This window comes from Psammomys obesus, unplaced genomic scaffold, assembly GCF_907164565.1.
Source record: "Psammomys obesus unplaced genomic scaffold, mPsaObe1.curated_primary_1811, whole genome shotgun sequence".
In the NCBI taxonomy this organism is placed as follows: domain Eukaryota; kingdom Metazoa; phylum Chordata; class Mammalia; order Rodentia; family Muridae; genus Psammomys; species Psammomys obesus.
The window spans coordinates 5,871,617-5,896,050 of record NW_026590859.1 but is presented as its reverse complement, the minus strand read 5'-3'; the positions used below and the strand labels follow the sequence as shown (position 1 = coordinate 5,896,050).

The 24,434-nt window shown below is 42.0% G+C and overlaps 1 protein-coding gene across 1 annotated transcript in view; it reads left to right on the top strand.

Annotated features, from left to right (window-relative positions):
* Ush2a (usherin) overlaps positions 1 to 24,434 on the top strand; it is a 665,632-nt gene that overhangs the window by 290,725 nt on the left and 350,473 nt on the right. Inside the window, exons 27-30 of the mRNA XM_055609194.1 lie at positions 1,119 to 1,322; positions 1,449 to 1,529; positions 3,979 to 4,170; positions 23,983 to 24,084. Coding sequence (XP_055465169.1) covers positions 1,119 to 1,322; positions 1,449 to 1,529; positions 3,979 to 4,170; positions 23,983 to 24,084 — 579 coding nt within the window. The remainder of the gene's footprint in view (positions 1 to 1,118; positions 1,323 to 1,448; positions 1,530 to 3,978; positions 4,171 to 23,982; positions 24,085 to 24,434) is intronic.

Here is a 24,434-nt window from a genome sequence, read left to right as displayed (position 1 = left end):
TGCTTAACATGATAGAAGAAATAATAAAATACTAGCTAAACACTGAAAAGAACAATTTGGCCATTCTGATCTTTGTGATCACTAATAGTCTATCCAGACTTTTCAAACTTGACGTTGCATTGTGCAGAAGGAAGTGAGTGTTTGTGTGTGTGTGGGGGGGGGATGATTGTGATTGCATTCTAGCCTCAGCCTTGCTCAACCTAATTTGGGACATATTTCTGGACATTGTCTGGCCAGACTTTATGGACCTGCCAGTCCATGGCTGGCTGTTTATGTTTGTTCTCTAGCAAATGCGTAGTGAAACCTACAAATTCATTTGTTCACTGGCAATGACAGTCAAATTTTCAAGTTCAGCATGTAGGCTACACCTTCTGTGACGTTTATGGGTTAATGCTGCTGACACGGAGCAATGGCCTTTGCTAATGTGAGTATGAACCCAGTGTGCCTTCAAGGTGTATATTTAAGATGACAGCGTACAGAGAAAAGAGTAAAGAGCGCAGTCCACTTGCCTTTTTTTGGTGGGGAGGGCTGGTTTAGCTGGGATGTGTTCCATATCTGTAAAATGATTATTACATGGCTCATGGAGTGTCTGGGGGGGGGGTGTCCCAGCACATGAGAAGCAATGTTTGTTGTTTTTCTTCTTTTACTGTCCTACATAAAATTTTCTTAGTCTATCTTGTTTCTAAATTATACCAATCCAAGGATAACTGGGGGAGAGGAGGCTTACCACTGACTCGTACTAATAATTTCCCCGTATTGACTAGGCACATGGAGAGACCTGCCCATCTTGTGTGAAAGTTTACATTTTACTTTATGGTTCAAAGAATTAGAAACTATAGGCTTATATAGGCAAAAGAAATCCTATTTAAGTGCCAAGGTGGGATTGTCATTATCTATGCATTTGCAGCTCTTCAAAATGATATTTATAAATACATCTCTGGAACTATTTAGCTGGGTGAAAGGCAAGAGCCATAAAGATTTCTTGAACAAGGCTTGAAAGTTTAATCATTGTCCCTAATTGAGCCCTCCCCCAAGAGGCAGAACTACAGAGTACAAAAACAGTTGGTCATTAATGACCCCAGCCCTTTCTGTGACACGAATCTCTCTCTGTCTGCTAGGGTTCTGTGGCTGCGTGAAGGAAGTTGCGTTTACACGGGGTGCTGTCGTTAACTTGGCATCTGTGTCCAGCCATGCTGTCAGAGTCAATCAGGACGGATGCCTATCAAGTGACAGTACTGTTAACTGTGGGGGAAATGACTCCATCCTGGTTTATCGGGGACGCAGGCACAGTGTTTACGAGAGCGGTCTCCAGCCCTTTACAGGTAACATGGAGGTCTCTAAATTAAATGCTACAGGTCTGCCATTAGCTTTCCTTCCCCGTGCTGACAGCCCACTGTGAGTTTGTAGGAAGCTGCTTTTCAACTCTCTACTTCTTCTTTTCCTTTAAGAATACCTGTACCGGGTTACAGCCTCACACGAAGGAGGTTCAGTGTCCAGCGATTGGAGCCGTGGACGCACACTGGGCACAGGTAAAGTCTGCTGATTTTCAAACATAGCTGTGCACACATGTGCTTGTGTCTGTGCACATACGAACTACGTACTGGAGCAGCACCAGGTTTGTTTGACAATGACTGTGATAAAAACACGGTACAGCTCTGCATTTGAGTTTGTAAGAATTAAGTAATGGTTGCTAAGGCTTCTCCCCTGTCTTTAAATGCACAGAAAAGAAACTGAGTTACTTACAGACTTAATAGGTGCTACCACGCTATTTCAGAGTGAGAAACCTCTCAGCTGTCTGAATGGCAAAAGATAGAAGGCAGACACGAGGAGAGCATCAGCCTGGATGATACCTTCTTTAGTCTCACAGAGAGCTCACTCAAAATTCATACTTGGTTAGAATCAGGTATACCTCTTTATCATGTCCTAGAATATGTTTGTCATGGCGGTGAGCAACAGCATTGTAGAGTGATTCTCAAGGGCAAGAAGTTTCAAATTAGTTTAATGATTTTAAATCAGAGAAGAAACAATGAGGAGACTGTTAGACCAGATTCTGGACACCTGAGCAGCAGGTGTTTTGTACTTCTGACTGTGATGGCTCATTCTTCCCTCGGGCTGCATGATTGGGAGCTATTGATCATCAAGTGTTTGGTAGATCAGTAATTGTTCATCAGTCCAGTCAAATGTCTGTCAGGAAGTCCAGCACATCAGTGGTGGCTGTCGTCCCTAAGAACAGTTTCTCCAGCAAGTAATAATTGGCCTAAAACATGTTTCCACCATGATATTCTTTCACATTTCTCAATAGTAGATCACCACCACAGACACCCTTAAAGGGATCTTCATTTGAAGGGTGTGAAATACTGACATGGATCACAAACAATAACTTGCAAGGCTTACTGCCTATATATTTTCCAGAGAAGATGATAGGAGGCTCTCCTGAGATGATTTAAATAATTACCTACTTACAGACAAGACAGTAGGGCAAATGTCCTTTATAACTGCCTCAACCTCAGAGAGGGTAGAAAACTCAGAATAAAATAACCTGGGGTGACTGACAGCTTCTACCTGTTTCATAATCCAGCGTGTTCTTGGCAAATACACTACAAAAGTTGGCAATTTAGTGGGTATCTAGAAAACATGTTGTTTACATAACTTACTCCCCAGCTTGACCCCGCTGTAGAGCTCTGAAGGCACAGCCATGATCTGGCCACGCATCCTATGTCAGGAATCCACATTTGCAATCTGACCGCAACACCAAGCAGCTCCCGAGGGCTAGAGAATAATTGCACTATTTAATTATTTTTGAGTTGGTTTTGCTCTGTCCCTTATGAGAAGACCATCTGGTAGACAGTACCATCTTTGCCCTGCACCACATTTCAGAACTAATAAAATCAGCATCTCTCCCCCTGTCTCTCTCCTGGCACCTTGGATGTGTGTACTGCTTTCTGTGGGTGCCCGTAGTGTTTTCAGTGCAGGGAGAGCTGTTCTCTGTGTCTCCTCTCATCCTTTATGTTCACTTTGCTTCCTTTAAAGCTGTCCTGTTGTATTGGTCTGAACAGTAGAGCCAGGGAGGAGACTGTTTGATGCAGGAAACCCGACTGTCTTCCACCGTCCATCGAATGGGCTCTGAAGCCCAGGAGCAGTTAGAGCCGCACCCTCATCCATCATCCTGCCACACAGTTCCTTGGGCTCTTTCTTTGTGTCCCCAGCGCAGTCAGCTGTGATGAAGTTGTTACTGATCAGAGCTGTGTAAATATCTAATAAATAGTTAAAGGTTATGGATTTTTGAAATCAGGGCTCAGCCTACAAGGTCTTTTATAGTTCCTATAAGTGTTTTCATTTTGTTCTGAAGTACTCTGAAAAGAATGTCTCTAAAACTGATTTTAAAGTCTCTCCAGGGCACTAACTCCCTTAATCCCACCCCCAATGCAATTAAAACTATATCCTATATATCATACCTGCTTTGCCTTTTTTGAAAACCGTTTTAAAAAACAATTAAATTTAGAAAGTGAAAATAGCCATCTAAGTACCATACACAACCACATGTGTGATTTTCTTTCTTTTTCTGGCTACCTAGAAGACATAAAAATGCCAGCTCGCTGTGTGTAATAACAGACTAATTACCTCGCTCCAAAGTGGCACATGTTATATAGCTTCACCTTGTTACCCGCCGACCGTGTACCTCCTTCCTGATGAGTGTTGCTCAAACATGTCGGGAATAGTCGGTGTTTGGAGGAAAACCTGGTCTCAACTTAAAAGGATGTTATATCAATGGAGTTTTGATGGTTTTGAAATATAGCTTAAACTGAATGGCTCAAGATGTGCAGTCATATTAAATCAATGCTGAAAAGTTACAACTCTAATAAATTGTATTTATGCTAATGGTCGGGTCTGATTTACGGCTGCCATTAAAAGTGAGGAATAGGAACAATCATCTTCTCACACTGGCGCCTGCTCTCCCTCTCTTTTATTCTTTCCCAGCTCCAGAGAGTGTGCCAACTCCCTCAAGAGCCCAGAGCATAAGTGGATATAGCATTGAGGTGGCCCGGGATAAGCCTGCTGTGGTTAAAGGCATCCTGGAGAAGTACACCCTGAAAGCCTATGGGGAGGGCAGCCCCCAGCCCCGCGTGCCCTCTGCCAGCGCTGAGCTCGAAGACACCGGCGTCCTCAAGGGTAAAGGAGACCCCTTAGGACAGTCCGTCTGACAGGTTCCTTTGTTTTGATTTTGGATCACAAAATGTTCTTCACACTTTATTCCCCCAAATACATGGAATATATGGGTTTTGACCTGGCAGAAAACAACAAAATGAGGCAGAGCTTAATGGTAAACCAGAAAGCACAATGCTTGGGGAGCTAAGGTAGGAGAATAATGAATCCAAAGCCATCTTGGGTTACATTGAAAGTATGAAGGCAATCTAGGCTTTATCGCAGTACCCTGTTTCAAAACAAACAAACTCAAAAAAAGAAGAAAAAACCCACCAACCAAACAGAGGAATCAGTGTGATAGATCCTGTCTCTATCTGCCTAGGATAAAAAGAGTAATTCTATACAAAGCACACAGACGTCAGTGAATACAGGTCCATTATTCAGTTCATCTTCTCTCCTTCTTCTAAGGACCAGTAATAGTATTCATAGCCTTCAAATATTTCATAAACATCTTTTAAAAGTCATGCAAACATGCATACGAAAAATGTAAACCATATACGTGTATATGCATTTACAAATCCATGCACAGATATGTATATGACCACTTCACATATTTTACCAGTAAAACTTTACTCTTTGGGACTAGCCCAAGTTCACAGAACCATTATTTATTGTAAAATTGCTGATTAAACCTAATTATCTGAAGGTGGATGGGGGTTGTAGCCCCAGCCATTTGACTGGCAAATCAGGGAATCAATTTTTCACAGTGCAGTTGTCCATGAAGAATGATTAGAAGAGAAAACACCCACACCTCACTGACACCTCCTACACCAAAATCCGTGTGTGGGGGGGAAGAATACTTTTCAGCTTTGGGAAACGTTTGAGCAGATTTAGCTAGAAAACCAAGTAGAAGCCTTTGTCCTCAAGAGGAAAATCTCTCCACTACAGGAAAATATCTGTAGCTGGAGTCTTCATATAGGTGTGCTCATGAGCATGTTCTTTTCAGCATATGCTTGTACAACCTCAAGTCTTTATTCCCCAACTTTAGAAGTTATATGTGTAGTGGAAATGTGTACGCGTCACCAAATTTTATTTACTTGTTGTGGATGTGTTTGTGTGAGCACACAAGCCACTGGGCATATGTTGACATCAAGAACACCTTGAGATGGTCATTCTCTCATTCCACCATGTCGGACCCAAGGATGGAACCCGAGTCATTGGGCTTGGTCTTGGGTTCCTCTATCCACTGAACCAGTTCATCATCCCATGGCCAAATTTTACATAAAAAAAATCATGTTCTCCACTTCCTTCTTCTAACACTTCCTGATGGAAGGTCAACCTCACTATGTCCTTTTTCCATGCTGCATAATTGGCTAGGCAAACTGGAAGCTGCCAAGCAGTTCATCATGACAGAGCTCAAGCAACCAATCCCACCCCATTTCTATAGCAAGACCAGGATCTCTCCCTCCCATTTCCACAAGCCCCTACTTATAGTCTACTTTTTCCAAATTACCCAAGTATGAATATCTTCTCTACATCCCACTCACTGTTGTCTTCACAGTTTAGATCACATAGATACTGCAATGGAAGGTGAGTCCACCGTGCAGGATTTAGTTAACTTTCTGATCACTAAACACATGATCCCTTGAGCATTATTATCGCCTTCTAATCATCTATTCCCTCCACATATCTATATTTGGCAGTCATTTTCTCAAAGTGTTTGTAAGACCCCCTCCATGCCTTCCTATCTCCTGATGACGTCAAACTGAATCTCTTCTCTGAACACCTAGAGCACCAAACCTCCTGCGACTCTTTTGCTATTGTGAGCATGAGTCTGTCCTGCAGGACTAGGTGTATCTGTAAGGGCCCTCCCAGAGAGGTTTGACAAAGGAGGAAGATCCACCATGAATGTAGGTGACACTCTCCTGTGGGCTTAGAGTGTAGAAGGAATGAAAAGGAGGAAGCGAAGTGAGTACCAGCAGTCACCTCTGCCTGCTTTCTGTCCGAAAACCCTTGTTTTCATATGTTGCTTTTACCAGCTATTTTTCACAGTGTTGAGAAAAGATATATAGAGGGATTTTAAATAACCTTCTGGGTTCTTCTTTCATGTTTTTCTTAACCTTTGAAATGGAAAAATACTATATACCCAAAAGAATATTATTATTACATGATCCATTCTAGCTCTGAGACTTCTTCACTGTTGCAAGTTGGACACATCAGTTGAACTCTACATGCTTCAGATTCCATTTATGCTAATGAAAATGAAATACAACTGCTTACCCTATAAGACAACCAGAGAAAATAATACCATTTCTATGTAGAACACATACAATGATGTTTGGCATGTGAAACATAAGAACAGGAGCTGTCCAAGGCTGTACGCTATATGCACAGTTCTTAATATCTGGTGAATCTTTGCAAACAAGTAAGCAGTGATTTCAGGGGTTATCCATTCCAAAAATTTGTACAAATTTTCCTAATTTGTACTTCTGCCAGCAAGGAGAACACAAGAATTTACATTTCATTTTATCTTAGCCACCACTAAATTTTATGTTTTTTTTTAAACCTTTGAAATTTGGAGAATGAAAAGTTTGAAAGATATTATTTTAATTTATACTTATTTGGTTGCTAGAGACACTGTTTGGATAATTACTAGTTATACTTCTTTTGAGATGTGGCCTAAATTGGCTACTTGTTATTTTTTGTAGTGCCTGGGTCACATTTTTCCTTCTAAATTATCTCTCTACTTATAAAGAATACTTGATTTTATCTTAAATACTATAGACATTCCAGATTTTGCCATTTTTATTTGCTTTGTACTTTATACAGAAATTTAAAACTATATTTTGTATAGTTGATATAATATTTTCATTTTTATGAATTATTTAAAAACCAAGAATCAATATTTTAAATTCAGGGTAAATTAATATTTTTTTCATGTTAGATAGGTCAACTATAAATACCTTGCTTACAATAACAAATTTACATTTAGAGTACAGTCAAGTCAGATACTGAGCATGGAGAAGTCTTTCTAAGATTCTGGAAGATGTCTCCCCAGAGCAATGGTTCAACCTGTGGGTCACATATCAGATATCCTGCATATGAAATATTTATATTACAATCCTTACCAGTAACAAAATTACACTTATGAAGCAGAACAAAATGATTTTGTCGTTGGGGGACACCATAGCATGAGGGAACCATATTAAAGTGTCGCAGGACTAGGAAGGTTGAGAACCACTTTCCTAGGGGAAGAACAGGCCGTCTTGAGAACCAGGACAGTGAATTAATTCATGTTACCATAGACATGGGAAGTATATGGATGAGGTGTAGGGAAGAGAAAGTTATAAAGCGGTTACTGATTTTCTGTGTGTCATCTATTGATGAAGAAGGGGTAAAAAAATCTCAATTATCAATTCAGTGTTCCATTTTTTTTCTCAAAACACTGTTTCTATCGACATTTTTGTTCTTATGACTTTCTATATTCAATATGTCTGTTTTAACCTTTGAATGCACAGTGGGTTAGGGAGTCCTGTGGTTGGACTGAGTTTTGGATTCATCCTGAAATTCTGTGTTCTAGAAGCAGAATTTTGCTTGTTCACTTTTATTGGTTGTAGGATTGACTTATTTCTGCCTTCAAGGTGTGATAGAAAGCTGCAGGTGTTACAGTTTTCTCATTGTATGGATATTTATGTATGTGGTGTGTGTGTGTGTGTGTGTGTGTGTGTGTGTATTGTTGTTGTTGTTGTCGTTTTGCAACCTGGTCCCATGCTGTAAGTCCAACTGGCTTGGAATGCTCTACCTAGAAGGTGCATTCTTGTTGGAGCAGGTGTGTCCCTGGAGGTGAGTTTTGAGGTTTCAAAAGCCCACCCCATTCGCAGTCGGCATTCACCCCACCCCTTCCTCTCTGCCTCCTGCTTGTGGGTCGGATGTAAGTACTCAGCTACTGCTCCAACATCATTCCTGCCTGCCTGCTGCCATGTCCCCTGCCATTACAGTCATGGATCTTAATCCTCTGGAACAAGATTGAGGGGATTCAAACTCTGGTTCACACTTGCATCGCAATTGAGTCACTTCTCTATGCCCTTCTTCCTCGTACTGTCTATTCCTGCCAGTGCAGACCCAGGGCTCACTGACTTGGTCCTGAGAGGTGTGCTTGCTGCTTGCATCTCTGATGGGCAGGCAATGACATGTGCAGATGGGATTGTAAGGAGCAAAGGCAACTTCAAGTTTGCCAGAGAGCTTTGTGTATGCAGAAACAGAATAATGGAGGGTCCACATGCAATGAGCACTGTGGAAGTCACCTTGGGTAATTATCTAGGGCAAAGAATTCCAGAGTAAAGAAAATGAAGACCAGCAAGTGAGATGAGGAGACAACAGAGCAGGTCCCAGGGCTGGACTGGGTGACAAGGAGAAAGGTGAGCAACTAGGCAGAGTGGCAGTGCTCCGAGAAGCGGCTACTATCACAAGAACGAGCCTGGCTGTCACTCTGGGAAGTAACTCTCCATTGGCATAACTGAGGTGACTTTGGTTGAGATTTTCATGTTTTAATTAATTTTGCTTTTTAGGGACACATTTATTTGAATAAAATAATGCTGATACCGGATGTATGTATAGGCTGTTTAGATTTATTGCCTGATACAGGATTCTTTACCAATTAAGTAGAAAAGTATTTTCAGAAAATGAGTTTGTCCCTTTTCATTAATTATTTTTCTATTTTATAATGAGCTCTTTTACTCTCCAGATTTGGGTCTTTTGTCTGTGAAAAAATCGGCTTTCTATATGATCTCACTTTTTGTGAGAAATAGTGAGTTTTCGGTTTAACTCTTCCTTCCCAGGTTGCTGTCCCCGTATTTCAGTTGTTCAGAACTTGTGTTAAATCGGTGTATGCTGAGTCTACTTCTACCAAGGATCTATACAAGGTCACAGCCACATCTGAAGCGATATTCCTGAACCAGTTTCTCATCTCAGTGGGGTGCAAAACTCTCAATTATATAATGATTGCAAGGGCAAAAGTGAATTCCTTGTGCAAAGTATTTTGCTTAGAAATAGGAAGAAATAAACGTTCAAGTATAGCTATACTTACAGATCTCTGAATTACAATTTTTGAATTCTAGGTTACTGGCTCATCATTGGCTTATGTTTTTTTTGTTGTGTTTTGTTTCATGGTTTTGAGCTTTTGATTCTGTTCAATGACCGCCATTTCATTCTTTTCAGTCTTAAAAGTTCCATCTCTTCCTTTTATTTGGGTAGCTTTTACTTCCATCTGTCTCTCAACATTTCCAATTGTCATCTGGTTACCATTTAACTTGTCCCTCGATTCATAGAGACCAAATTCATTAATTGCACTCATTAATTGCACTCAAGTGTTGCTTTTGAAGTTGTGCAGACGTTCTGGGTTGAATGTGAAATGACCTCCCCCCCCCCCCCCCCCCCCCTCATATTTTTTAACACTCGGTGACCAGATGGTGGTGCTGTTTGGAAGAGTGTGGCTCTCTGCAACACAACATCTGTCTGATAGGCATATCCTCTGGAGTCAGACCTTTGAGAATTACAGCCTAATCTACTTTTGTCCCCTTCTCTGCTCTCTGTGAATCCATGCAAATTGTCCCTTTCCGTGGTGACAGGAGCCGGTCTACTGTCAGTCCTTCCTCGCAGGGATAGATATGGTTTCTCCATCTGCTGAATGCATACCCCAGAACCTTGCCTTCTGCAACTCAGTGGCCCCATCTCCGAAAAACTAAGTGGTTTTCTGCTTCACCGCTCAGCGTGTTGGTGTCAGTGGAGATGCTCACATGTGGATGGCAGGATCTGTTGAGGGAAACTTGCTTTGCCCTCACAGCAACCTTGCCATCTCAGCTCCTTTCCTCCAAGGGTTCAGTGAAGTGGGGTGCTAAGAGCCAGAGACATTTGTCATTTACTAAAGATTCTGGTGTCCTGGCTTTCAGTGATGTACAGCTATGTTCTCTTTGCCTCTTGGCCTTCCAGTATTTCTAAACATTTGCCTCTGTTATTGGAGTCTCATAAGGTGTGGCTTCCTAATGAGGAGTCTTGAAAGCATCCTCCTACCCTTTGCTCAATCATGGAGCATCTTAAATGGGTTTGGAATGGAGCCTGCACATCAGAATTTTAGAGCAAATAATTCTCTTGTCCAACTAGTACCTTGAAACAGGATTAAGAGGAGAAATTTGACATCAATTATCAAATTTCAAGTTCATCCAAGATCCTTGTGATAACTTTTCCCTCCCGACTGAAAATTGAAGATTTGGAATGGAAAGAAATACAAGTCGATTTTCCTGTCATATACTGTATAAATGTAGATAACAAAATATTAAACAAAGGCGATAATTAGCACGGAAGCTGTGGAAGACAATTAAGCACAGTGGGTGTTTGATGTTGTGGCCAGGCTCACATGAAGGCAGAGGTCAGAAGAGCAAGTGATTAAACGGAATATCAGCCGAAAAACTGGACATACAGAGCAGTGAGACTCAATAGTCGAGTACTTGCCTGTGGATTTTGGCTACTAAAGGATTCAGCGAGGGTAATCCCACCAGCAGTTGAGAGTCCAAGGGTTAATAGGCCCACTTAGGAGCAAATGGGCCCCTTTGGGCCACAGAGGCTAGACTCCATATCCTCCCAAGGCCAGAGTTCAGAGTTCGCTTCTTACAGCTGAGCCTCCAGGTAGGAAGGGCTGCTGCCATCGGCTCCTTATTTCTGTAGACTGGTTACAAAGGGCTCCAATTAGCTTTCTATAGCTTTTGTGGATTTTTCCCTTTTGGCCCTGTTAACATGCGAAGCTGAAGCCAGAGTCCCGCCCTTTCCCCTCCGACTGAGGCTGCTCAGAGGGAGGTTCAGAACCTGATCTGAAATCATACCAAGAATGAGTTGATCCAAGGATTTGCACATATATGGTTATTTTTTTTTCTTGAGTTGTTAGAGCACAAGAACTTAATTACCAGTATAATTACCAGAGCACCTGGCATCCTGCTCAGGATGTAATCTCTAAACAAAAATTGCTTCCTCAATGCTCTTGTTGTATTTCATTGCTCTAAAGTCTTAGGGTTAGAGTCCTTCCCCTTAACACTAAGTAATTATTATTATTCTGCCAGGATGATTATTTACTATTATTTATTATTCAACATAGCTTACCAGATGGACCAGCAATAATAGTCTGTCAGGTATTACAACCAAATCTGTCTGGATGTAGAAAAGTAAGAGATGACAACTTATAAAACAATTGGTAACAGCCTTTCTCACCAAATATATCATAGAAAGTGATTCCCAAATGCCTTATGAAATGCAACCGCTCTCCTAGGATGCTGAGCTGAGATTTAAAATTCTGCCCTTTGATTATTTCTCTGGTTTGTATTTTTGCATGACCCTCACAGACCACCAGGGATGAACTATAGTGTGCAGGCATCCTTCTTTGGGAGGCCTTTCTCACCTGCTGGGCTAGAGCTAACCATGCTCTGCCTTTCATGTGTTCCAATTGCATTATTTCTGCCACTAGAAAAATGCCAGGGCACACAGGGAAGGGTAGAGATGGTGGGCACAGGGCTGCCAAGAGCTCATGGCAACGACATGAGAATTCCCTGGGGATAATGCTAGAATACAGATCCCTACTCACTCAGACCAGGAAGATGATGTATTACTCTGAAGTTCCTTTTCATTTTTTAATTTAAAATTAAATTTGGGAATTTATATCTTTTACTTATCTTTAATTTATTTTTGAGAATTTTATGTGTGAGAACTGTATTTACATCTTCTCTCACCATTTGCAATTCCCTCTGATCTCTGATTCCTCCTGCATCCCCCATCACTTCTCAAATTCATGGCCTCTTATTTTTAAATATACGTGCATATATATACATGTGTTGATATATAATATTTATATATTAAATCTGTTGAGTTTACTCAAAGGTATTTGTGTTTAAGGATGGTTGTATTGGATAACCTACTGGCCCCTTCTCCATGGAGAAGACTAATTGTTCCTCTTTTGGCAACTATTCATGTCTGTAGCTCTTTCTCTAGGGGTGGAGCCTTGTGAGATTTCCCCCATCCATACTGGCATGTGAGCTGGTGTTGCCATTATTCAGGTCTTGCCTACAGCCATGTTGTTGAGATGCCATGGGTTCAGCTTTTCCCCTGGTGTATGTAGAGGTTACTATCCTGCAGCAGATGTCCTGTTCCTCTGATTCTTACCGTCACTCTGCGTCCTGTCCTGTGATGTTCCTGGTCCCTTAGGTGTGGGGTTGTATGGTATATTTCTCAGCTGGAGTGTGAAACAACTTGAATGTCTAGCCAGCCCATTCCCCACACTGAGGTTCCAAGTGGAACTCAAGTTTCTGACTATATGGAATATGAAAAAAATACAGTTTATGCTGCCCTTTTATGTCAGAGCAAAATGAAACTAGGGCAGTGATTTGACTGGCTGGTGTAATAAAGTCTAACCCACACCTCTTGAAAGCACAAACGTGAAGGAACATAAAATAAGGCCATAGGGAAAGGATGGTGTCCGTTCCTGAAACTGTCCATACCTGTTAACTGGAAAGAATGAGTGAGCTATTTTAGGGTTTTCCATCTACTAATAAAAAAAAAGTAAACTCACGATTAGTGTGCCTTCAAAGAGAATGAAAGGTTAAAGGTCCGGTAAGGATCATAGTATAGAAAGAGTTAGATGCTTATCCAGAACCAAACACCCTTACTTAAAAGAGCTGAGGAGGGGACTTTAAAGCATGTCACTCGTGTCTTGGGACTGACTTGAACTTAAATCCAGTGTCATTTGAACAAGGAAATTTTATTCTACATACTGATAGAAGTAGGTATATTAGTTAGGGTTTCTACTGCCGTGAAGAGACACCATGACCACGGTGACTCTCATAAAGGGAAACATTGATTGGGGGCGCTTACAGTGTCAGAGATAGTCTGTTACCTTCATGGTGAAAGCATGGCAGCATTCAGGCAGACACGGTGCTGGAGAAGGACCCTAGAGTTCTGTATCTGAAATGGCAGACAACAGGAAGAGGCAGAGACACTGGGTCTGGCTTAAGTACTTGAAACCCCAAAACCCACAGCCAGTGACACACTTCCTCCCAGCATGACCACACCTACTCCAACAAGGCCACACCTCCTAATAGTGCTGTTCCATAATGATGAAGCATCTAAATATATGAGCCTTTGGGGGCGGGGGCATTCATATTCACATCACCACAGTGGGTATATGTAAATTGAGCATATGTACATTCTATATTTAAATTATATGCACTATACATTATATTTACCCAAGAAGTCTGTATTAAATCTTTCTAGTTCAATATGATATGATTTTTTTTCCCTATTCAACTGCAAATGTTTATACTATGGCTTCTAAATGGCTGCTCCTTGTGTACACATTTTATTTCCTCATTAGATAATACGCTCTTAAAGAGCAAGCATTGCATTTTATACTCATTTTAGATCTTGTGTAATACTTTTTTTCTATGAATAAATTACAGAGTATCTGCTACAAACCCATAAGTTAATGCGAAGTTAATACTGTACATTAGGCTGAGTGGGGCTAAGGACTGAACTGCTGTTCCCTAGTAGAGTTTCATCATAGCTATTGTTCTTAAAAACTTCCTTACGGAATGTCATATAGAGTTGTTTCTGGTTTGAGCATATATTTAAAGCTTAACCCATATTTCTCCGTGGCAGAAAATTAATGGTAGATGAAAAGGCTCTAAAGATTGGTTTCCATTTTTTTTTGCTTCATAATGAGATTCACAAGTCAGACACGTGCAGCTTAAGATAATAAAGGCTGCACTATAGCAATACTGATGATAAGGATACATAGTGGAAAATATTCATTGATTTTAAAAAGCAAAGTCATTATGGCAACTAACATTTTTTATAACTTTGATGGCTATACATCTGTCAGGGGGCTGGTATCCAGGATATATGAAGAACAAAAATAAATAATAACAAAAAAAAAGAAACCAGAGGGATTATCCAATCAATAAATGGGCAAGTGAGTTCAACAGAGAATTGTTAAAAGAAGAAATACAAGATAGCCAATAAAAATGTGGGGAAATGTTCATATAAGGAGAAATGCAGGCTAAAATTGATCTGAGATTCCAAGTCACCCCTGCCAGAATGGCTATCACACCAAAACAAACACACAAGCAGAACAGAACAATGACACCAGTGAAGATGTGGAAAGGAAAGCAGCCCACATACCCTGCTGGTGGGGCCATAACCTGGTGCAGGGGCTGTGAACTCACTCTAGAGCTTCCTCAGAAACAAATAACAGTAGCAGAAGACACAATGACCAAGGGTTTCCAGTAGAGCATCCATATCCTCCTACATATGCCCTCAGGACTGGAAATCAGCACCTTCCAGAGATTCCTGCACACACATGATGACCACAGCTGTCACTATAGCCAAGATACAGGACCAGCTTGGATGTCCTGCAGCAGATAAGTGAAAATGAAGAAATATGGCCCGTGTGCACAGTGCAACGTTAATCAGCAGTGAAGAAGAGTGAAAGTGAAAAGGAGTCTAGTTTGGAGGGAAATGAATCTTGTAGAGGGGAGAGGGGAACCCAAGAGTCCTGGGGGGGGGTATGCAAAACATATGTAAACCTGTGGGGAAATGCTATGATGGGATCCATCCTTTTATAGACTAATGATTGCTGCCTTCTAGGCTAGACTAACAGAATGCAGCTAAACACAGTGAAATACTAAGAAAGAAGAGGAAGGTTTTGTGGAGAAAAGCTGAGATAATTTATCATTTTCAATTAATTCCACTTGAAAAATAGAGAACTCGGAGAAGCGGCTTAACGGGCAGGAAGGTCTCTTTCTGGCAATAGATGTCCACAGGTGGTCAGTGCAGAGGTGACTGCCACAGTCCAAAGCGCAGCCGCTGCACCTCTCTGCTTTGTCTACTTTGGCGTCAAGTCTTGAGCTTCACGTTCCAAAATGGCTACCTGGGTTTCACCTCTCCTGTGTGATTCTACTCAGCAAAAACTTAGAATAGTTGGGGAAAGGTCTACAAATTTGCTTTAAAGTCCTATTTTAGGAGTTATTCTGTCACGGGTGACCACTGTGATCAAAATTCAGTGACATGGCTCTGTGGACTGCTGGGAAATGGTGACCTTACTCCAGCTAGCCATTCATCTAGTATGAAAGAAACCTTTAATTTTGTTGAGGAAAAGTGTGTAATATATACTAAGAGGTCAGCTAGTGGTCTCTGCCTCCATCAGCAAACAGGGGAAGAATGAAAAAAGAAATTCATTTCAATGGGATTGTTCACAGATGAATCTTGAGGAGGTCTGTGCCGGTTTTATAGTACTCCATAAATTTATTTGTAGTTTATTACAAACTATTTCTTTAAATGTAAATCTTGAAAGAAATTGGTCTGAAGATTTGCACAGGACAAAAATATGGCCTTATGACAGAAATTGTAAAAATAGAAATGATGTAATGTTCCTGCTTCACTAATGTAGAAGAATTGCATTACTGTGGGCAGTGGTGATGAGTTAAGAGCTCTGTCTGTTCCCCTGGAATACGGAATGTGCCTGGGTGACTCACTCACTGAGAAGATCCTGGGAGACAATGTGCTTTTTGGTTTTCTGTTTATTTTTGTTTCAGAGAGTAATTCATTTGAGCCTGCAAAGTAAAATTTCCATTGTAAGCATTTGGATTTCAACTTGGTATTCTATAGCATGGTTGAAAATGAAGATAACATTTAAACTCTGCTCTCCTGTCGCCAGCAGTGAGGTATGCCTGTGTGCTCATAACACTTTATAAAGCTACATTAGGGATAGCAATCATAGTTGAGAAAGAAAAGGAAGTCCCTCAGATTATCAGTTTCTACTCTTTTGCCCTTTTATAATTGCATAACAGTTGTACTGAATCAGAAAGATACACACATGTGGCACACACATATTCTTCTTTATGAGTCAGTTGTCTCTTTTAAGGAGTGATGTCAGTTGGTTTAAAAGACAAGTCATTCTTTGTAGACAAATCTTTGCAGTAAGCTTGAATCTCCAAATACATTTTAAGGTTCATTATAAATGAAGTATTTGCTATTGTTTGTTTTTAAGTATTAAAAGTTTGTTTTAAGTATTGTTTTTAATGATGCATCCTTTCCCACACTATAGGACAGGCTTAGGTCATGACAGCAAAGCTCAGAAGCCAGAGTGTGACCTTGGCTTATAAGCAGCTTGTGTTTCTCTGCACACACATAGCCCTTTTGAGAAACAGGTGATTCCATCAGACTTTGAACCAGCTGGTATGACAGAGGTCAGCAGAAAAAGCTTTCCTTAAGTTCCCTCCTGCCTCTTGCCTTTCATCGGAGTCATGTCCATTATTTCTCGTGGCATTCCTCTGAGTTCAGCACCTGTCCTTCATGTAAGATAAGGAGTTAAGACAAGACTGTGGCTTCAAACTTCCTTATACTGAAGATGACAGAGAATCTGTGGCTATTACCAAGAAGCAGGCATTGATTTAAAACTTGAGGTTAGCTGTAAGCCTGCTGAGAGAATCTTCATGGGTAATGCTTTGAGGTCAATTCAAATCACTTCTTAAAACATTCTCTAAGTCTGGGATTAGGGCCTATATTTTTTTTAAAGGAAATAGATATTCTTCCTACGTAGAAACATCAAAATCTGCATAGTCTTGGATCCAAGATGCGCAATCTCCTATGCTCCTCGGTAGAAGTTTTAAACTAGGCCACAAAGTTCATTTGAAAGAGACCGACTATTTGAATAAGTGGGCTTAGTTCTTCCAAAGCATGGGCTTAGGTTGGAGGAAGTGCTTTGGCTATTTCATTATGCTTTGGCTATTTCATTATTCAAGCACACTGAAAACTGACTTGACTTTATAAATACTACAGGGCCTCACGTTCATGTTTTATTAGTACATATTAACTGTAATGCTTTTTCAATGAAAATCCTTGGAAAAGGTGATGCAAATGATCAAAACAGATGCTGAGACTCACAGCCAAACACTGGGCAGAGTTCAGGGAGTCTTGTGGAAGAGTGGGAGAAAGACAGAAGGTCCAGGAAGAGACGACAACTCATGAAAACCAACAGAATCAAGGAACCTAGGCCTATGGGGGCTTTCAGAAACCAAAGCACCAACCAAAGAACACGCATGGACTGTACCTAGCCTCCCTACACATATGTAGCTGACGGGCAGCTTAGTCTTCAAGTGGGTCTTTTAGCAAGTGGAGCAGAGATTGTCTCTGACATGAACTCTGTTGCCTGCCTTTGCATCACTTCCCCCTAGCTGGGCTGCATTGTCTGGCCTCAGTGGAAGAGGATGTGCTTACTCCTGATGCAACTTGATGTGCCAGGTTGGGCGGCTTTGGGGGGAGTGCCTCATTTCTGAGGAGAAAGGGAGAAAAGGGTGCTAGAGTAAAACCAGGAGGAGAGGAGGGAGGGGGTTCTGATCAGGATGTAAAATGAGTAAGTTAATAAATTTAATAAAAATTTAAGAAGCTGAGTATTCAATAGCCCTGTGTGCTCATGAGCTTATAGTTATTTAAAATACTTCTGGAAAACCACGGTAACAGGAGTCCCACCATTTTACACCTAGGAACAAGAGAACTAGAAGTATCTGTGGATATTTCCAGGTAACTCTCCTAGACTATTAGATTTTCATCAATACACAACAAATGCCATTATACCGTTTCTTGGGGTTAATGTGTCTAAACATCTGTGTTAGAACCTTGTTTCCAGGGGGACCTGTATAATGTGCAGAAAGTATGGCAAAATGGATTGATTCACTCCCTCTAAGCCATCCACTGGGCTGGGTTGGATATTTACTTGAGAATCATAATTTGTCAGCACCATGGCAGAAATCTTGAGGCAAAAAAACTCTCCCCCTGTCTTCTTCTCTTCCCAAGCTCTTCCACTGTGTCCCCAGTGATGAGCAGCTCAGCCCATGTGCTGTCCCTTACCAGATGGCCCTCGTAATAAGTGCCTTGCTCTGGCCCACCCTCACAGTCTTGATCCAAATGTGAAATGCCAGCAAATAAATCAGAGAATGGCACTTGGCTGAGTTCTCAGGAGATGGAAGAAAGCCCTAGGGAGAGGAAGTGAGAGACAGCATTTCTGTGGCTGTGTCCACTCCTTATTAAGGCCAGTAAATAGAAGATAAGAGAGGGAGAGAGAGAGAGATGGACAGACAGACAGAGACAGAGAAGAGACAGACGGAGACAGAGAGAATGATAAATTATCTGAATTATTCTGACTACTTCTCTGCTAACAAGAAAACACCCCCATTTGAAGCATCAGGCCTGATCCTTGCAGGGAGTCCACTGGCTTTAGACTCGGGGTAGACAATGCCATGCACAGATTTCAACCACCAGACTAAAAGTGCAACGGAAATGAGTGGGTAATGAGAGCAGAGCAGCCAGGTCTTTAATTGAATTAAAAGCTGGGTGACATCAATGCAGACACCTGTCCAATTACAGACAGGCCAAGGTGTTTACCGTCGCTGTACAAGCCATTCGAAGATGACAGAAATCTTTCCGCCCACAGATTAGCATAATGAAGGAGAACAGATTACAGTGGATGCTCGCCAAACACCTAGCTTGGCAGCTGGGGGTGGGTGGGGGAGGGAGAGGAGTCAGCTGAAGAATGGAAATAGAAGCACGGGCCTCCAGCTCTTCTCCAGCAGGCTGCCATCTTGCTTTGGTTTCACATTTTTTTTCCGGAAGAGCACTTGCAGACATTTAGTAGAAAAGTTAATCATAAAATCTCAATGTCAAAGGCACCTCCTCCATTCTCCTTTCTCTCAGTGCTTAGGCTTTTATTAGAGACACAGTAGCCTGCACAGCTAATGCCAGCCCCACAGGCATTCTCTCCTAGAGGGTCAGGCTGCCTCCCATTGTTCATATTTCTCTTTACCTCCTTTGAAATTTGAGGGGAGAGCAAAGGCAGGAAAGACCTTAGTAATATTAATCTAGTGTTGGAGATACTTACATATCAGTCAAAAGATATGGTCCCGGGTGCAATGGTGATGAGCAAGGAGAAACCCTTTACTGGCTCAGTGAACCAGTCAATGTCTGCCTTTAGCCAACTGTAGTGTGTGTGTGTGTGTGTGTGTGTGTGTTTACATGACTAAAGTGTTTATATGTGCAAGCCAGAGGACTGCCTCACCTGTCCTTCCTCAGGTACTGGTCTTTCATAAGACAGATCTCTCACCGCTCTGGAGTTAGCAAAGGAGGCTCAACTGGCTAGCCAGTGAGCCCCAAGGATTCCCCGGTCTCTTCTCCCCAGCTCTACAATTACAAGTCTGCCTCCACAGCGGCTTTGTTTGTGAGTTGACCTTTTGGGGGGTTTTGGTCACTGAGGGAGTTTGGGAGCTTGAACACAGGTGTTCATGCTTATGTGGCCATCAGCCATAGTATAAGCAGGGAAGATACTGACAGCAGCAAGAGTCTTGTAAAGAAATACATTGACCTGTGTTCTGTGCTCGTTGACCTGGGAGTCACTGTAATGGACTTTGGCATGGCAGCTTCTCTGTACACAAACTTTCCCCAGGGAAAGCGTTTGGAGCCATATACAGGAGGGGGTCTTAAATTCCTCTCTCCTGGATAGCTTTCCTTCTTTCCTACAGAGCCCCTGCCCTGTCCTTAGCTTGGGCTTTGAAGAGACTCTCTGTACTGGACCTCAAACTCCCCTGGTGTGCTATGTCAGGACATCTCAATGCCAGGCAGTAATGCACAATGCATTATCGCTTAGAGTGAGAGTCAGGCCCTGCTGGGGCTAGCGATTCGGATCCACACGCTGACACTCCCAAGCTTCATGGGACACTCACACTTTTAAGACATCGATAATGCTTGCTTTATGCTTATTGAATGCTGTTTCAGCGTGCCTTCTTCCATTATCAAGAGAGACTGGCCAGCTTTCTGATTTCACAGAGTTTTGTGGCTGAAAGGAAGTTTGAGAGGTCACTTGCCTGCCTACTGAATGGGACACTCTCAAAGTGAAAATGATTTCCCAGTGTTGTCCCCCGCGAGGACATCCACCAACTTAAAGTTCGTGGTGTTGACATCTACTTTGTTGCCATAAAGAACTGGCCCGTTTCTCTGTGGACACACTTTTCTCTCTAGAACTCTCTGTAGCTATGTCCTACACTGTATTACTCTGTATTTTGTCAAATGGTGATATTCAGGCAATCTTTTTGTAATTGTTCCTTATAAAATTGCTGAAAGGTCTTCCATCCAAGTAGGATTTAACTATCGCCTTAACAGCCTAGGTTTTTCCGAGAGACTGTTCACAATTAAGGAGCTGTCTAAATCAGCCTGGCCTGTAGGCATGTCTGTGCTGGGTTGCCTTGATTGTTAACTGATGTTGGAGAACCAGGCCCACTGTGAGCAGCATAATTCCTAGACGTGTGGTCGTGGACTATATAAGAATGTGAGCCAAGGATAAGCCGGCCCATAAACCAATTAGCAACAAACATCCTTTCTGGCTTCTCCTATACTTCTTCAGCTGTGCGGTGAGTGTGGCTGGAGGCCCATTTAGAATAGCATGCTCTATAAATTAACAAGGAGGCTTGCCTTCAAGCTCTTTCCTTGAGTTAAACCCTTGCCTTCTCTGAATGATGGGCTGTGACCTGGAATGCAGGCTGAATTACACTGTTCTATCCCTGACTTGCTTTTGGTCAGGGTGTTCTATCTCAGCAACAGAAATGAAACCTGGACTCCTCCTGTCATCTTAGACTCACATGTTGAGCTTGCAAATGTCCCCACTCGCACAGCATGTCTGCAGACACTGTGATTCTGCAAAAATCTGCGAGTGGCTACCATCATTGGAGTCCTGATAGCTTCAACATCCCCATATCATAAACCTTATAAAATATGTTGCCCTCTCAAGTCCCTTCACCAGAAGCTGAGAGACAAAACATTGATAAATAATTTCTGATGCTGGATTATCAGGATAACACCATGTTTTTCTTTGGAGCAAATATAATCTAAGTATTTACTTGGCACTCGAAGCAAGACTTTTAGGAAGTTGCTTACGGATCAATGAGGCTGTATTCAAGATGGGCTACTTACTTAGGCTAAGCAAAAGGTGTTTTGGTTTCTTTGCCAATGGCACAACTTTTTGTAGCCATCAATTTTAATCCATCCAGGTATGTCCCACACACTGGAGCAGAGGCAATCAAGTACCTGTCCCAGGAGACTGGCAGGCGGGGTGGCCAGCCCTCCCACTTGGCCTCATGTTTAATGCTAACCAGACAAGAAGGGAGAAAGCCCTGAACAGTCACCCTGTGCCTCTTTCTGAAGTTCCTAGTCTGTGTTTAGGCAAAGTTTTTTAGACACTTTAACAGACACTCTGCATCTTGGAGATGCAATGTAATGGGCAAATCCCCCTTGGAGCTAGGAAAGAATTGCCACTCCAACCTAGACAAGGGTAACGCATTTATTAAAAGTGTGATGTGGAAGTCATGCAAACTTTCCACCAGGGATCCAGAGCTGGCAAATCCCCAAAATTCAGCTTTCTTCTCCTCTCTGCTTTTGCTCCCTATTCTCCATTCTGTAGCTTTCTTTCTTGGTACTTATTATTTTCTCACCTGCTTGAAACAGGAAACGTGAGTGCTTTGATAAATGGCCTGAAGAGTGATTTAGTTTCTCTTCACAGTCCTTTGAGGTCTCCAAACTTTTCCAGGAAATATAATAGAATTTGGTAAACCTCTCTGCCAAACAGAAAGATAGAGAAGGTGTTTTGCTGATAGGTTAAAATGCCCATCCTTCAAACATTTATTTTTAATTAAGTAGACCTCCTGTAACCCTGGAATAGAGTATGCATCTTATAAATTCTCATTTCTACACACTTTAAGACTTTAAGGAAACTTTACTGCTGCCTGATGGGGCCCTAAAGTACAGAGGAAGCTTAGAGGAGGAATCTCACGGTACATGTGTGTTCTGTTTAGCCTTAACTGTCAACTTGGCTCAGCTTAGAATCATCAGAGAAGAAAGCCTTCAGCTTAGAATCATCTGAGAAGAAAGCCTTGGTGGAGGAATTACCTAAATCAGTTTGGCCTGTGGGCTTGTCTGGTGGGAACTGTCTTGGATCCGGCCCACTGCGGGAAGTACTATTACCTGGGCATGGGGTTGGCATGTATGAGAAAGCAAGCTAATCAAGAGCCTGCATTACCCAGCATGCAGCTTGCTCTCTTCCATGGTTTCTGCTTTGAGTCCCGGCTCTGACTTCTCCGCGTGGTGGACTGTGACCTGTACGGTGAAATAAATCATTCTCCCTGCCCCTGACAAGCTTTTTGTCACAGTGTCTGTCACAACAACAGGGTGTAACTAGAACACCATATATGCAGAGACGTGTTTAGTGGAAACAAGCTAACCAAAACCCTGAAGCTCACTTAGTGATCAGGTTTCCTGTGATACTCCCCGGTGTACGAACATTTCCTGAGAAGCTGTTAGAATGGCAGATCACGGGCAAGGATGAGATGCAGACAGAAACTGTGACTTACCGTCTTAGCTCATTCCTTCTTTTCACTCTTCCCAGTCTTTGAATTCTCTGCTGGGGAGGACAAATACAAGACACACATCTATGAAGTTTGTGCTCAAGTTAGGCTGGGGGGATTCCTCAGCTGTGCCCATGTTTGTCACCCAGGTTGGCAAGTCAGACAGGAGGAGTTGTGAGGCTCATTAATCAGGAAGTCTAGCCTACTTGGCAAGGTCAGGGAAATGAGAAACTTTTTCTCAAAAATCAAGGTGTGGACAGCTAAGAGGTAACCAAGGCTGACCACCATCGCTCACAAGCATGTACACACCCATACACAAACAGAAGTATACACGCATGTATGTGAAAACATACGTGTGCACATATACACACACATGAATACACACACATGAATTATAAAGTCTTTAAAGGGTGAAAACTCTCACCAGTGCTGGTACCTTGAGACAGTAATGTCTTCTCTGGGTTACTGAAGACTTAATCAATGAGAAATATCACAACAGAACCACCTTTTTTGTAAGAATGGTAACAATCTACTATTTGGATCAAAGATTCCTCTACGAATGTTCAGTAAGAGAAAGCCAGGGCAAATGCATAAGTTATATGTTTGATAGTTTTTTAATTCATAGGAGTCACCTAGGAAAGAGTTGCCCCTTGGTTGTATCAGTAGACAAAAGGTGTTCATGTCTATTGGCATTTTTAACTGCTGAGCAAATCTTACATTTCTCCTGCAAAGCCAGGTTAATTCAGTTACCTCCCTATGCAATGCTTCCATTTGAGACAGGTGTCTTAATTAAATAAACTAATAATTTTGCAAGTAGAAGTAGAAAAGCATAATTATCCAATTTGCTAATTGTTCTGTTGTGTGAATTTGCATACTTTTTGCCTGCCACACAAACAGTTCATCTGGTGTATGCTACCATCGAAATGACAGAGCCCCTCCTGGGAGGTACAGGTTCTAACGTGGTGTACTAACGAACTGCACAGGGCTCCTCAGTTAAACATGATCGACAAATGCCAGGTTCAAGAAACTGGAGCCATTTTTGTTTCTGCGGGAGGTCTGGGCCCTGTAATGAAGCATTATGCAGGCATGGGATGCTTGGCGTCATGAGCATCAGATAGAGTCTTGGTGCTGTCATGGCAATGAGTGGGTGGCACCCTTTTGCTCGTGGGTTCCGCTCTTCTATACTCGGCAGGGAAGTGAGAAAACAAATAAAAGCCATGCATTGTGGTTCTCTCTGCCTCTCTCCCTGCCACTCTATCTCTATGTCCTCTCCTCTTTTTCTGCTTCTCCCCCTCTCTCTCACGAACACGCTAGCAAACATACAACTCTTTGTGTCCCCCTTTTACCGTCGGCATGTTGACAGGACTGCGTCCCTTCCACAGCTATGCGGTAACCCTTACTGCTTGTTCTCGGGTGGGCTGCACTGAGGGCCCACGTGCACTGAGCATCTCCACTCCACAAGAAGGTAAAGTAATTTCAAAGGTCTTGACTTCCACATTTCAGTCATGAATAATAAAATAGGAGAAGAGCTAAATGCTGCGAGGCCATTTGCTGGAAAACCCCGACCTAATTTGATGACAAAGTGCATTGCCAGGCCATAATTGCTCCCATTTTTTGGGGGGGTGCGAAAATGAATCAAACTCCATAGCCTTTAATGACATGCATCTTTAATAGCTGTAATGCAGATTAATGGGCTTTTTAATTGCTGTTACGTTGTTCACACCAGAGCCTTGTCATTAATATGAAGCATCTGAAAGATTAATGAAAGCTTCCTCACTTTACTATGGCTCAGAAGTAAATCTAGAGACAGTCTGA